General features: G+C 48.0%; 6 protein-coding genes across 6 annotated transcripts; 5 read left to right on the top strand and 1 right to left on the bottom strand.

Annotated features, from left to right (window-relative positions):
• The first annotated feature begins 278 nt into the window (after positions 1–278).
• FOMMEDRAFT_127398 (phosphoglucomutase) lies at positions 279–2479 on the top strand. Its single transcript, XM_007269729.1, has 6 exons — positions 279–414; positions 495–516; positions 568–951; positions 1019–1577; positions 1638–2275; positions 2327–2479. The coding sequence occupies exons 1-6, from the start codon at positions 338–340 to the stop codon at positions 2327–2329; spliced, it is 1683 nt and encodes a 560-aa protein (XP_007269791.1). The 5' UTR covers positions 279–337; the 3' UTR covers positions 2330–2479.
• A 391-nt stretch (positions 2480–2870) lies between these two features.
• On the top strand, positions 2871–4107 carry FOMMEDRAFT_170065 (uncharacterized protein). The gene has a single exon (XM_007269728.1). It carries the CDS (start codon positions 2928–2930, stop codon positions 4029–4031), a length of 1104 nt encoding a protein of 367 aa, XP_007269790.1. The 5' UTR covers positions 2871–2927; the 3' UTR covers positions 4032–4107.
• A 328-nt stretch (positions 4108–4435) lies between these two features.
• On the top strand, positions 4436–5803 carry FOMMEDRAFT_22449 (Ribokinase-like protein). Its single transcript, XM_007269682.1, has 6 exons — positions 4436–4533; positions 4588–4618; positions 4679–4724; positions 4783–4883; positions 4943–5207; positions 5276–5803. Exons 1-6 carry the CDS (start codon positions 4452–4454, stop codon positions 5729–5731), a joined length of 981 nt encoding a protein of 326 aa, XP_007269744.1. The 5' UTR covers positions 4436–4451; the 3' UTR covers positions 5732–5803.
• A 155-nt stretch (positions 5804–5958) lies between these two features.
• On the top strand, positions 5959–7083 carry FOMMEDRAFT_92330 (uncharacterized protein; the record flags this gene model as incomplete). The annotated part of the gene is made up of 2 exons (XM_007269694.1): positions 5959–6471; positions 6511–7083. 2 exons carry the CDS (start codon positions 5959–5961, stop codon positions 7081–7083), a joined length of 1086 nt encoding a protein of 361 aa, XP_007269756.1.
• A 290-nt stretch (positions 7084–7373) lies between these two features.
• Positions 7374–10249, bottom strand: FOMMEDRAFT_170062 (uncharacterized protein; the record flags this gene model as incomplete). Its single annotated transcript, XM_007269727.1, has 5 exons — positions 7374–8731; positions 8781–8983; positions 9038–9744; positions 9798–9943; positions 9998–10249. The coding sequence occupies 5 exons, from the start codon at positions 10247–10249 to the stop codon at positions 7544–7546; spliced, it is 2496 nt and encodes an 831-aa protein (XP_007269789.1). The 3' UTR covers positions 7374–7543.
• A 777-nt stretch (positions 10250–11026) lies between these two features.
• FOMMEDRAFT_159549 (uncharacterized protein) lies at positions 11027–13177 on the top strand (the record flags this gene model as incomplete). Its single annotated transcript, XM_007269726.1, has 14 exons — positions 11027–11149; positions 11210–11263; positions 11406–11501; positions 11578–11612; positions 11640–11701; positions 11781–11902; positions 11959–11983; positions 12056–12106; positions 12181–12200; positions 12283–12292; positions 12367–12454; positions 12521–12650; positions 12710–12735; positions 12802–13177. 14 exons carry the CDS (start codon positions 11027–11029, stop codon positions 13175–13177), a joined length of 1218 nt encoding a protein of 405 aa, XP_007269788.1.
• Positions 13178–13326: the final 149 nt, after the last annotated feature.

Raw genomic sequence — 13326 nt, 5'->3', positions numbered from 1 at the left:
TCAAAGGAGAGCAACTAATGAGCGCGGTGCATTCGAATGACTTGGTTCATCTAGAGACAAAGCTACACAGGCACTGCCAGTAGAGATTGATTAAGATGCACATGAGATTTCAGCATCCGAGCAGCAACAAGCACGACTGGAAGCAGTTCAGGATAGCAAAGTTGAGCAGTAGTCACTGTTGAAATTGTTCAACTTCAACACGTTTGTCGGATATAGCCGGCTTACCAAAAACGGACTTGCAATGGAAATTTGCGTCACTAATTGTGCAGTGGCACATCGCTGTCTGTCGATAAGTATCGCACGAACGCTGCATCTCTCTTTCTCTTCAGCGCGCATCATGTCCGTGCACATCAAAGAAATACAGACAAACCCGTTTGATGGTCAGAAGCCCGGAACATCAGGGCTGCGGAAGAGGTACGCGACTCGCTCTACCGACGCGTCAAATACCGCGCTGATCGGATGGCCGTCATCGTGCGTGCATGATGAATTCGCAGGGTGAAAGTGTTCCAGCAGGAGGTGAGGACGTGACTACAATGATTGCGACGCAACAAGCTCATCCGCGTCTAGCATTACACCGAGAACTTCATTCAGTCAATCTTCGATTCCGTAGATGCGAAGGGCCAAACACTGGTCATCGGTGGCGATGGTCGTTTCCTCGTGCCCGAGACCGTACAGACTATCCTCAAGATTGGATCTGCAAATGGGGTGGGCAAGTTCCTCATCGGAAAGGACGGGATTCTGTCTACACCTGCGGCATCGAATGTCATCCGCAAGTACAAGGCTTACGGTGGCATCATCCTCACGGCTAGCCATAATCCAGGAGGACCGAACAATGATTTCGGCATCAAGTACAACATGTCGAATGGTGGACCTGCTCCAGAAAGTGTTACAGACTTAATCTTCAAGAGAACGAAGGAGATCACGAGTTACAAGGTCCTTGAGTGTCCGCCAGTAAGTACAACGTATACGCAGTGTAATTGTTTCTTCGATCGTCTGGTAATCGGACTCTTATTGCAAGGTGGATCTTTCAAGCATTGGGAAAACGAAGTATGGACCAACGGATGTGGAGATCATTGACTCTGTGTCAGATTACCTCGAACTGCTAGAGGGCATCTTTGATTTCTCTCTAATAAAGGAATTCCTCCAGAAGACTCTGGACTTCCGTGTACTGTTTGACGGCCTGAACGGTGTTACAGGGCCTTATGCGCGAGCTATCCTTATAGATACGCTTCAGTTGCCCGAGACATCAGTCCAAAACTGTGTCCCATTACCTGACTTTGGTGGCGGACACCCAGACCCAAACCTGACATATGCGCACACTCTTGTCGAAGCAGTGGAGGGGAATAATATCCAATTTGGAGCTGCTAGTGATGGCGATGGTGATAGAAATATGATCTACGGAAAGGGTGCTTTCGTAACTCCGAGCGACTCTGTCGCAATTATTGCTGACTGGGCGGAAGACTGCATCCCGTACTTCAAGTCTGGTATCAAAGGTCTCGCGCGCAGTATGCCTACCAGCGCTGCTATCGACTATGTGGCAAAGAAGAAGGGCATTGAGTATTTTGAGGTTCCTACTGGTGAGTTTTTTCTTTCTCCGTGATTGACGGTTGAATATTCCAGTCTGAAGAATATTCTAGGCTGGAAATTCTTCGGTAACCTCATGGATGCGGGACGTCTCTCCATTTGCGGCGAGGAGTCCTTCGGGACCGGGTCCGATCATATCCGCGAGAAAGATGGGATTTGGGCAATCGTCGCTTGGCTGAACATTCTCGCTGCGGCGAACAACAAGTCACCCGGCAAGATTGTCGGTATCAAGGAGATCCAGCTGGATCATTATGAAAAATATGGTCGTTCTTTCTTCTCACGTTACGACTATGAGGAAGTTGCATCAGATGCGGCGGGAAAGATGGTCGATGCCTTGAATAAGCACATTGCTGATGGCTCGCTTTTGGGCAAGGAGTTCAAGGCTTCAACGGGTGAATCATTCACTGTATCGGAGACGACGAACTTTGACTACACAGACCCGATTGATAAAAGTGTATCCAAGAACCAGGGTCAGATTGTACGGTTCTCCGACGGCTCTCGTGTCGTGTTCCGCCTGAGTGGTACTGGCAGCCAGGGTGCGACTGTACGTATGTACGTGGAGAAGTATACAAAGGATGTGAAGCAATACGGGCAAGAGACTGCAGAGGGCCTTAAAGGTCTCATTGAGGTCGCTCTGTCCATTAGCCAACTTAAAGAGTTCTTGGGACGTGACAAGCCGACTGTGATCACGGTGAGTCATGCGTCAAACCATTCTCAAATTGCAGCTGACAATTTGCGATAGTAACTCCGCTGTAGAAACCCATGAAGACCAGTGAACGGCATTAGACGTGCAGGTGGACTTGCGAAGTACCAAATATAATATTAAAGCAATGAGGCATGTAAGATTCACGAGAATGTCGTATAAATTGAGACAATTCATCTGTTTCCCTACGAGCATGTCGTATAAGGTTTATGAACTCGTGCGCGACAGAATCGCCTTTTAATTCGAATTCCAGAGATAGGCAAAAGCTAGGGAGCATTCTGGCAGATTACGGTGTTAGTCACTGTGAACGAGGATAATTAGCTTCTAGGCCAGATAACGCTGCCTCGACCTCCTCAATGAAGTCGAAATTACACTGACTACGATGTAAATTTTAAAATGTTCTCAATGCACGGTCACGTGCCTGCATGTGCTAAATATCATGATGTCCGATGTTGGGAAGCCCCAGTTGCTAACTGAAGGCTTTGCATCAATGTGCATGATCAAAAGCACTGCCTACGTGTGTGAACCTCACACGGTCGTCGCTACAGCAAGGCAGCTTGTGCTTAACCCTCATTCACTACAACGAGCTCTCACACCAATCGCTGGCACGCTCTAACGTCTTACGTCTCTGAACCCAACGATGGTTACCTGGCCTATCGAGCTGTTATCTCATACCTTCAAGTATGCATGTTCTGATGACTTTGGAGAAACTGCTCGTCGTCTCGGCCTCGTGTCGAAACATTTCCGAGCCATTGCAGAACCTATCGAACTACGGACGATCAAGATTTCGGGTATCGAGCAGCTTCAATGGTACTTCGTGAGGCTCGAGAAACTATATGGTTCGACAACGGAACCTGGATCAAACAAAACACCGTTTTATGTCGAGCATCTCTTTATCAGCGAGCTGACAGCGAAACATGCTCTTGCCGTTGACATCGCTGTACCCCAGGGCCGCATTGTTAGTACTTACTGGGGAACGGAAGAAGGAAGAATTACCAGGGAGTTTTACAACAGCCACACCGTTGATTTTTGGAACAAAGCCTCCACGCTGATAAAGCGCGCCGGCCCAAAGCTAAAGACTTTATGCCTTATCTCTGCAAGGTTATGGGACCGCCCGAACCGCTCGTACAAAGGGACGCCAGACGCATCTCCAAAGGTGTTGGGAGCGCTTAATAATGCAACATTTCCAAACCTTGTTTTTCTGGCAGTGAACCATAACGCTGTTAGTGAAAGCGCCTGGTTTAGCGGCCGTGACTCTTCATTCCAATCTCCTGTGTTACCGTCACTCAGAAAATTGCACGTCGTATCTTCAGTTTTCTTGAACGGAGAGAAATACGAGCAGGTCCAGTGTCAGCGCATCCATCCGGTTCTTGCGACCCTGATTACCGGGACTCAGGAGATACAGCACCTGACTATTTGCGACTGTCACTTGCACATGCGATCAGTCGAGGATATACTTAAAGGTTTATTCGGAAAGCAATGGGAGGGGTCCATGAAGAATCGGATATTGCCTGGAAAGCTTCAAACTATCGTACTGCAACATGGGACTGAACCATACTATGGCTGTGGCACTGGACTTATGGGATACAGACGGCAGGCGCAGGGCTTCGTCACGTCCGTCCGGGGTCTACGGATTGGCGGCCTTGAAGCACATCTGCCTGTGCCAAGACATCCTAAGTTGGGCAGAAGAGAGTATGAGGAACTATTAGCAGAATGGAAGGAAGAGTGCCTAATTCAAGTTTGATGAATTGGTTGGACATATTGTGTTAATTGGTCTTCTCTGATAATTTCTGCAGTATTTGATGTGTAGATGAGCTCGCAAAGTACAAATATAACACATAAAAGAAATGAGACATGTAAGGTTTACGAGAATGTTGCATAAAGTGAGGCAATGTATTTGTTTCCTCGCAATCTCAGCAGTGTATAAGCGCGTCATTTAGGATTTATGAAGGTGTGCAGGACAGTATCGCTTTTCAATTTCGAATTCCAGCAGAGATAGGCAAGAGCTAAATTGTAGTTTCGTAAACGGAAGTGAGCTCTCACACTCCTTTATGACCTCATCATGCCTCCAGCTATTCAATATGACTGCATCATCACTTGACTCTTGCTGGGTCAATATAATCATCGCAATTAGAACGAAATAGAGAAAGAAAAAGTAGCTAAGATGCCTCTTTCGGACTCGCTCTTCAAGCAGATTAAACAGCTGATTCCGCCACTGAACGGTACTCTACACAAGGGACAATCGGGTCTGTATAGCACAGGTTTTCTTGACATATCCCAGACTGAATGCATGTATCCAGGGAGGGTCGGAGTACTCGGGGGTGCACTTGAGTAAGTGTATATCCCAAATCACTACCGTATTGCTATCGAAGTTGATGATGATCTGAATAGTTACACTGGCGCACCCTATTTTGCTGCGATCTCATCACAGAGGCTGGTCAGTTCATCGGACTGTCTCCTTAACACCTCATTTACTGATAGAAGTCCCTGTGCAGGGTGCGGATCTGTCACACGTCATTTGCTCCCCGACGGCGGCAGGCGCTATCAAGGGCTATGCGCCCGATCTTATTGTTCACCCCATTCTTCGCGAGGATAAGTGCGCAGTTCTGCTCGGCTTGGAAACAAATTACATGTTCTGATCCATGTATCCAAAAGGCCGCGCGATTCCGTTAAATCTGAACTCGACTCCTTACTGCGTCGGTTGCATGTCCTAATCGTTGGACCAGGGTTGGGACGGGAGGATTATATGCAGGAATATGCCCGCATTGCGGTTAGGCTCGCGCGAGAACAGAAGATGTACCTTGTTCTTGATGCGGACGCGTTGTTTTTGGTCGGAAACGATCCGAAGGTGATTAGTGGCTACGAGAAGGCGGTGCTTACCCCGAACGTTGTCGAGTTCAAGCGTCTGAGTGAGGCAGTGGTGAGTACTTCAAAGTACATATTCAATCAATTATATAAGATTTGACACCTCATTTTTATTCATCTTAGAACATTGATCCCTCGACTGAGCCATCTAAACGCGCGCAGCTCGTGTCGCAACAACTAGGCGGCGTTACCATCATCCAGAAAGGCCCAGAGGATCTCATTGCCGTACACCCATCATCTCCAGGAGCTGAGCCTCAGACAACTACAGTTGACGTTCCTGGTGGACTCAAACGGTGCGGAGGACAAGGAGATATTCTCTCGGGCGCTGCTGGAACCTTCCTGGCGTGGGGTAAATGCTTTGAGGACGGTGCATGGGGCCCCACACCAGATGACGCAGGGATACCAGTGGCACATATCCCGTTCCTTGGTGCAACTGGCGCGTCAATTGTTACTCGTACAATCTCGAAAAGAGGATTCAAGAAGAAGGGCAGGAGTTTGATCACAGCTGACCTCATCGACGAAATTGGAGATGCATTTATAGAAGTGTTTGGAGAAGAAGCGGGAAAAGGAAAATTGTAGAAGTGATTAAAAGGATTAATTGATTGTGTATAATAATGCCATACTTATACGAGAAGCATTTGTGTATTTTAAATTTTTAATCCATGGCCATTGGAAAGCCGGATGCATTAGATAATGTTGGTTCGGCAAAGTCCGAATTTATTATATTGGGCCGAATCTAATTTCCACCAATCAAGTTCAAACCAGAACGGTCATGTGTTCGTAGCGACTGTCATATTCCGCACTGAATGCTTTCTACCGATCCTGGCGCATATTCGACATTTCAATCCGCATCTCAGGACTGTGCCTCAGATGAATCTACAGAACGGCACGAAGAACCAGAGGACATTCTATCAGCCTCTCTGGGAGTCATCTACAACTACACTCCGATAACCCATGCTGAAGCAGGCTCGACGTTTTCGTATACATACCCTGGGCCAAGGGTACATGTAAATGACGATGAGCAAAGTTCATATGTAAAAGAAGACAGATATCGTCGACTCGATCGTCTGTCTGATCCGATTAAACTGACCTTACGAACACCCGATACACAGGCGCGTAATTGGGAACTGCATGCATCGAATATTTGGGCAGCATCTGTATTCCTTGCGGACCATGTAGAAGAAATAAATCTAGAGGGCTTCATGCATGTTTCAGGAGGCCGAGAAGATTGTACGAAGACTTGCCAAAGCCTTGACATACTGGAGTTAGGAGCCGGTGCTGGACTGCCGGGTTTGCTCATAGCGAAGTACTTGGAGAGAGTGAAGCAAGGCAAACCAACGGAAGGAACAGGGACAAAGGACTGGACTGTTGCTCTGAGCGATTATCCGGACGATATACTTATTGGCACTTTGCGTGCAAATGTCCAACGTAATGGATTCGACGGGCCGATACATCCAGAAAATACGACGTCAGGTCGAAACCGTGTACACGTAGTTCCTTATGCATGGGGAGAGGATATCTCGACCCTTCGTCCTCCTCACAATGGAAGCGCCGGACCAGAAGGATTTGACTTGATTATCGCGGCCGACACGCTCTGGAACGCATCACTACATGAAGCCTTCGCACAGACCCTGTATTCAGCTCTTCGGCGTACAGTCGAGGCACGCATACACCTTGTTGCTGGGCTGCACACTGGTCGATATACTCTAGCTGGCTTTATTCGAACGGTGCAATCAATTAATCCTCTGGAGGAGAATGGCGCAAAAGGAGACAGTATGCAGACCAGACCGAGGCTAGGAGTCGTAAATATCAGTGAACGAGAAGTCAATGGAAGCGGGGTACGAGAATGGGAAGAGGGAAGACAGTTTGAGGATGACTCGGAGAGACGACGTTGGGTAGTATGGATAGTGCTCGGTTGGGTGAATTTATAATCGGCTTCGTCTTCACCATAAGGCTTAGGTCGTGTTGAGCCCTTTCATGGCGTCTCGGAGATCTTGTGTTTCAAACTGCAAATCCCCTTTAAGATTAAACCTTTTCTAGACATCAGAATGATGTTTCTTCTGAGATAGGGAATGCGTAACTTGTCACTGCATTGCTGTGTCGTTCGTATCAAGACCATTCGTATGAGATCAAATTGACGCAAGGTTTGAGTCTTTCTGCTCGAAGCCGTGAAAATGTGTAGACTCATATCAGGAGATATCAAGGACTGTCTCGAGAAAAGGCTGGTCATTAAAGTGGACAGCAAGTGAAATACATCTATGTTACAAGAAAGGGTTGTAGAGTGCATACTATTCCGGGATGACTTGAAAGTAAACATAGCAAGGCCGGCATGCGAACAGGCGTGAAAAGAAAGGTGATGGGGATTCAGAGATAAAGAAGGACTTCATAAGGTCATTTCCACCCAGGTCCAATTGGTGCTGCATCAACGCTTCCAATAGGAACTCGCCTCGCCCCTCCCTTGCCATTTATAAGCGGCTTAGCTGTCGTCGACTGTTTCACAATGGGTACTGGACGCTGTGCCCGAGAACTCATTGGATTTATTGCGCCGTTCTCCTTGTCTGTCTGTCGTCCGACTGGCTTGGCCGAACCTCTCAGCGTAGATGACTTTAGCTTGCCCTTATCCCTGACCCCACTGGTTGGATGCGACGCGCTCTTGTTTTTCCTCGCTAGTCGCATGTTCTTCGCCCTTAGAGGGCTTTCATCTGCCGCACATGTAAGGTCATCGACATCCAGTTCATCCTCTACCATCATAGCGGCGGAAGTACCAGAACCTGAAGTTACAGCACCTGCACCATAGTCGAGTCCTTCCGCGCCTTCTGCTTGGAACGGAGAGTCAACGTCCTCTTCCGGAGCAGTAACGCTCTGCACCGGCGAGTTTGCGAGTAATAAGATCCGACTTAGTGGACTTGGTCGCGCAGGTGAATATGCATGGATCATGTGCTGGGCAAGGGGCTTCGCAACTGGGAAGGGTTTCTTCGGCGTGGGATGTTGTTGTTCATCCGCCTCAAGATCGTCTGAGAAAGATTGATCCTCTGGTGGGGTAGTTGAATGGCCAAAGGAAGGTGCAGGTATAGGTTTCGTTGAAAGGAGTTCTGGCTTGTGAGACGGTAAAGAAGCTAAAGGAGATGGAGGGGGCAAAACGAAGGAGTTGGGTGCAATGAGAGATTGTGCAGATGATGTCGATGGTAAGGCTGGTGCAGTTGGCATCACCTCAGTCTCCATTGGCGGAATAACCTTTGGACGTAACGTAGAAACGCCAAGCATCGAGCCACTCGGTTTCTTGGGGGAGTTAATAGGCCGCAATTTCTTGCCAATCTTACCAACGGCGAAAGCTGGCTTAGCTGGAGAGCGAGGTGCTCCAGTTTGCTTTCGAGATGGAGTCATTCCTTTCTTCGGAGATTTAATCTTCTTGATCTTCTGTGATTGTCTGGGAAGCGAAACTGGAAGTTCGAGCGGCTCAGCAGGTTTATCGAAATAGGCACCGAGACCCGTGATTGGTTTCGGGGCACCATCATCCTGCGGAATGCACATCTGAGAGCGCCACAGGCGCTGCTCTCTGTAAAAGTCTTGCTTCTCTTCCTATTGTATTTTTTGAATCAGAACCGATTAGGACAAAGAAATGACGTACCTCTAGCGCCACCTTTTCATCCTTCAGCGTTAGAGCAGCTTCATCGACCTTCTTCCGAGCGTGATCCAGTTCTTTGCGAATCTTCTCCAGAAGTTGGCGTTCATGCACATTTGCCTTCTCGTCATCGCTGTTGACGAAACGTCTAATGATAGCTTGTGCCTGATCAGCGTATGCACCTGTTTGTTTCTGAGTCTGTGCTTGTTCTAGAAAAAACGAATCATAAGAGACCTGGGAGTGGATGTGGGCGACGATCTTACCGAGTTGCCGACGAAGATCTACGACAGTGCTTTGGAGCCGTAGTAGCTCTTTACCGTCACCACACTGACTATTGCCATCCATTTTTTGAGCGCCTTGAGAAGCGGATCGTGTAGGTGGAAGTTGAGGAGTCGTGGATTCACTGGCAGGATCATAAGTAACTCCGAGATGAGTGACTATCTCCTGGAACGACGATAGAAGCGTATTGAACTTCTCGCTAGCGTTTTCCGGTGCGGAGATAGAAAACATATCTGACAGAGTGAAGTGTGGCGGTTCTTCTTCTGTAGGTTCCCCAATCCTCAAATGAATCGCGTGAGATATGCGCAAGAGCTCATTTGCCGCGGATAACACGACATTTTTGAGGCTCGTATTCTCCTCCATTAACTCCTTTCTGGCCATTTGCGCCTCGTCTAATGCGTCTTCAACTGCGTCTGGACCTCTTCCAATAACCTCGCTATCTCGGCTACTAACAACCGGATTTGCAAGTGTCGGCTTGAATTTAATTCCGGAACTGGATGAGCCAAGTTTCGTCTGCATATCACAGATTTTTTGCCACCGATCCATTGCCTTTTCCGTTTCCTTCTCACGTCGCTTGAGCTCGGCAGCATGCGTTTGCCGTACGGATTGCATTGAAGATCGCGTCCGCTGGAGCTCTGCTGATGTAGCCTTATGAGCCGCCTCAGATGCATGTAATTGCTTGTGTGAAGCACTACAATGCACGTCACTTTTGAAGGATTTCGAGTACGGTCAAAGTTCACTTACGCAAGACGAGATTTGAAGAGATTTGTTTCACGTTCTGCACAAGCCAGTTGCTCCGAAACTGTCCTGTGCATAGTGGCAAGACGCTCGTGTTCGTATGTCAGAGTGCGTAACTTCGTTGAGAGATCCTCTGCGCGTGACATGTCCTCCTGAGTCAACCTAATCAGATACACCATTATTTCAGTGCAAGGTTTATGTCTTACATTTCTTTGGCTGAGCATTCCAATCAAGCATTTTGATAGCTTATCTGCATCATCCTTTGAGAGTCCTTCAAAAGAGATCCCCGTGCCTCGTGCGAAACCATGGGCCAGCAGTTGAGAATTGATGTATTGTAGCGTCGAACCTGCACTTATAGAGTCTGTCGATGACGCCTCCGAATAAGGAGAGCCATAGACGAATTCATTGACCTCATTATTGTTTGACCATTGGACTGACTTGTGCGGTGTACAAGCCATAGTGCGAAGACACCGTAGCCAAGACTAGACAAAAAAGATGTAGAGGCTACTGAGACTTTCAATAGCAGAATTCGGAGCTCGTCGATATCCAGCTCAGCAAAGGTTAACGGCGCAGAGGCATTTGGTGCGTGTCGTTTGAAGTCGCGTCTGTGGTCAGTACTCAACTCTGCACGCGTTGTGCACGTGACCATTCTGTGGAGACTGATTACGAAAGCAACCTGTGGTCTTCTAAAACTCAAAAAAGCGGAGCTTGAATTACTCGACTACTTTCTCGAGACTGTCAAACACTCCGAGCTTCGGAAGATGATACCGGGTCTCCAGAAGACTAACGAAAGATGTTGCTTGGCTCTATCAAATATTGTTATCCTCGAGCTGCTTAATTGCTTTTTCAAGCTTTTGTCCATTCCTGCAATCTGGGATTACAGAGACTAGTACTTTTTGGTCAGATCCGAGTCTCAATCCACATCAAATGTGTCGTGTTCTCGGAGAGAACATGGGAGATCCCATGCCATCTCTCCAGGGTAATCAGCCCCGAAGGTACAGACGCCGTCTTCCCTCATGCTCCTCTTCAAATTCAATCTGGTTCCCGTGCACACGCTGGATGCCATTAATATGGTCTGCTAGCGTTAGTCTGCCTCTTCCCTGCCTTAGCCCACTTCGCACCTTCTGGCATTAGGAAGTGCTTCACTCGAAGGCGCCTCTTATATAGGCAGTAGCGCGCTCTTGCGCCTGTACGACTAGTTTCTGCGTTTCCTCTTGCTCTGCTTCACAAGTGCGATGGACTTCTTTACGCCCGATTTCCTCTCGCAGGTTGCGGAGGGCTTCTCTTCAACGAAATATCTGGCTATTTCTTCATTCGTTCTGCTTATTTATGATCACTTAACGTGCTTGGACCAGGAGGTATGTAACTTTCACTCCTGGCGCTGGCTTTACATCTACTGCAGCTCCACCTTCGATTAGTTTGAGTTTTTCTGGGGAGGAGAATGGTCGCTGACTAGGATCCTCTACTTCATGGTAAGTGTATCTTCCCTTCCCATCGCTACATGTCGGCTTAACATCGTGAAAACATGACAGAACCGTTACATACCTCCTCTTGTTTTCTTGTTAGTCGTTTCTATTCCCTAACGGATCGCTAACTAAGCTTCCCATTTTGTAGCGTCCAATTAACTTGTGCGTTATTTGCTTCCGTCGTCGTGCAAAACGTGTTGAAATGGCATCTTTAGATGTCTTTACGCCGGTTCTACCTCTCGATGTAAGTAAATTGTTCCGCGGATTCCAGTGGCTTCTCTCAATTTTGTCGTTGTAACTGTCGCGTGCTGTTGGTACAGTTGTACGTTTCTTTCTCAGGCGCCTCTGCCAAGACGTGAATCCACTCATCGGAATTTCACAGTTGCAATGCGGCAATCAAGACGTCGACATCGTTTCTGGTGTTTGGCATGGTCGTTGTTGAAGGTACGCCATCAGCCTTGTCGATCAAGATGTTCTCCGCGCTGATTGACGCTTTCCTGTGCGCTGGTTTGACACGCGTCAGCGATTCTGACGACGCGAGTGTACTTCCTTTGGACACACAATCGTCCCGTGCAGTTTCTGGTCTGCGGCATCTTTGTCGTGTGTTCTTGTATCGCCATAGGCTTCGCGGGGAAGGCTATACACGTACGGAAGCCACGTTTCTCCGCTCGAAGTGCGGCATCTGACCATTTGTATTGCAGGAACTCGAAGCGATGGAGTTTCCCAGTGAGTTCTTCAGGAAGTTCCGGTAATTTCCTGGGCCACCGGAGGCTTTCTGACCCATTCTGTTGTTTCTAGTTACCTGGAACCAACCAGGTTGTGTTAATTTTGGGAACGGTCCCTACTGGCGTATGCATTCTAATTTCTCCTCTCCTTCGGTATCTGGGTGCAATGTTCTGACTTGCCATCTCTTTCTGTCACAGCGATTTTTGTTCCCACGTTCGTGAGTGTTCAGCAGAGCTGTTCTTGAAAAACTCGACATCTGACTTGATTGCCGATCTTCCTGCCCCATCGTATTCAATCAGATTATCCAAAGTACGTCTTCTTACCTCGGATATTTTTCCTCGGCCGCCTCACGCTGACGGTTCGTCTTTCTTCGTGATGTATAGCTGTACTCTTCGCTGCGACGGTCTTCCGCATCTTGCGTCCTATGACGGCTGGCACGGATAGGACCGTGGTGAATCGACTTCTACGCGAGTGAGTATGCAATACATTTCTTACTGGGGGAATGTCTCACTGTGGCCACATTTTTGAATACATTAGTGGAGGTATCTTCTACTGTGCCGTGCTTGGTGAGAATAACACGTCGCATCTTTGGGAGGTCCCGCTAAAGCAGCCTTTAGTCTCCGTTGGCTTCACAGGGATCGGGAGCATAATGCTGACTCATCCGAAGGTCGGTTCTTAGCTTCCTTATTCTGAGAGAAAGTCCTTATTTGTTTCCCGATCATTCAGATAGCTATGCCTGCTCTGATTTCCAAGTATGCCGCTCACTTCTCTCTTACTAACGAATAGACATTGACCACGCTTGCCTGATTCTACTACAGTTTCCTACTGGCAACCCACTCAATTTGCGCTTCACGGCTCATTCTCAGCATTCATTCGTTAGCGGCAGACATGGGTAGTGACCCAACTTTCCTCCTAAGCAACATCGAGATCAGCCGAATTGCATGGCGTCCAGGAAAGAACGAGAACGAGCTCATCGTTGACCTAGGGAACCGAGATATCTCCTGTCCCAGTACGCCACTTGAGGTTATTCACTTGGCTTCTCTCCCAAAGGGTAAGGAGGATAACAGTTCATCAAGACCTGGGACGAGCGGCTCTGCTGGTTTACATTCAACACGCATCGGGATGGTGCATCGGAACGATTCTTATGTGGACCTTGCGACACGAACTTATGTTGTGAGTCAACCGCATAGTTGAGCCCTCGCGTGCTTCTGCCTTGTTGCTCTATTTTGCTGTCGTTTGTATGTTATATGTAAAGTAATGTAAGACCCGACCAGTGCCGCGGACAATTATGACTTTGCCTATGGGAATTAATGTTATTATGTTTTATAGACACAGAACTTATT

The sequence above is a fragment of the Fomitiporia mediterranea genome (assembly GCF_000271605.1).
Source record: "Fomitiporia mediterranea MF3/22 unplaced genomic scaffold FOMMEscaffold_10, whole genome shotgun sequence".
In the NCBI taxonomy this organism is placed as follows: domain Eukaryota; kingdom Fungi; phylum Basidiomycota; class Agaricomycetes; order Hymenochaetales; family Hymenochaetaceae; genus Fomitiporia; species Fomitiporia mediterranea.
The sequence above is the reverse complement of the archived record's forward strand: the minus strand, read 5'-3'. Positions and strand labels throughout refer to the sequence as shown.

Bases quoted from the DNA above. Each gene is read 5' to 3' on its own strand.
- FOMMEDRAFT_22449 (XM_007269682.1), top strand. From the start codon at position 4,452: ATGCCTCTTTCGGACTCGCTCTTCAAGCAGATTAAACAGCTGATTCCG. The intron at 4,619-4,678 runs GTAAGTGTATAT...TGATCTGAATAG, and splicing joins GTACTCGGGGGTGCACTTGA to TTACACTGGCGCACCCTATT. The intron at 4,884-4,942 runs GTGCGCAGTTCT...TGTATCCAAAAG, and splicing joins CCCATTCTTCGCGAGGATAA to GCCGCGCGATTCCGTTAAAT.
- FOMMEDRAFT_127398 (XM_007269729.1), top strand. From the start codon at position 338: ATGTCCGTGCACATCAAAGAAATACAGACAAACCCGTTTGATGGTCAG. The intron at 517-567 runs GTGAGGACGTGA...ATCCGCGTCTAG, and splicing joins TGAAAGTGTTCCAGCAGGAG to CATTACACCGAGAACTTCAT. The intron at 952-1,018 runs GTAAGTACAACG...TCTTATTGCAAG, and splicing joins AGGTCCTTGAGTGTCCGCCA to GTGGATCTTTCAAGCATTGG.
- FOMMEDRAFT_170065 (XM_007269728.1), top strand. From the start codon at position 2,928: ATGGTTACCTGGCCTATCGAGCTGTTATCTCATACCTTCAAGTATGCA.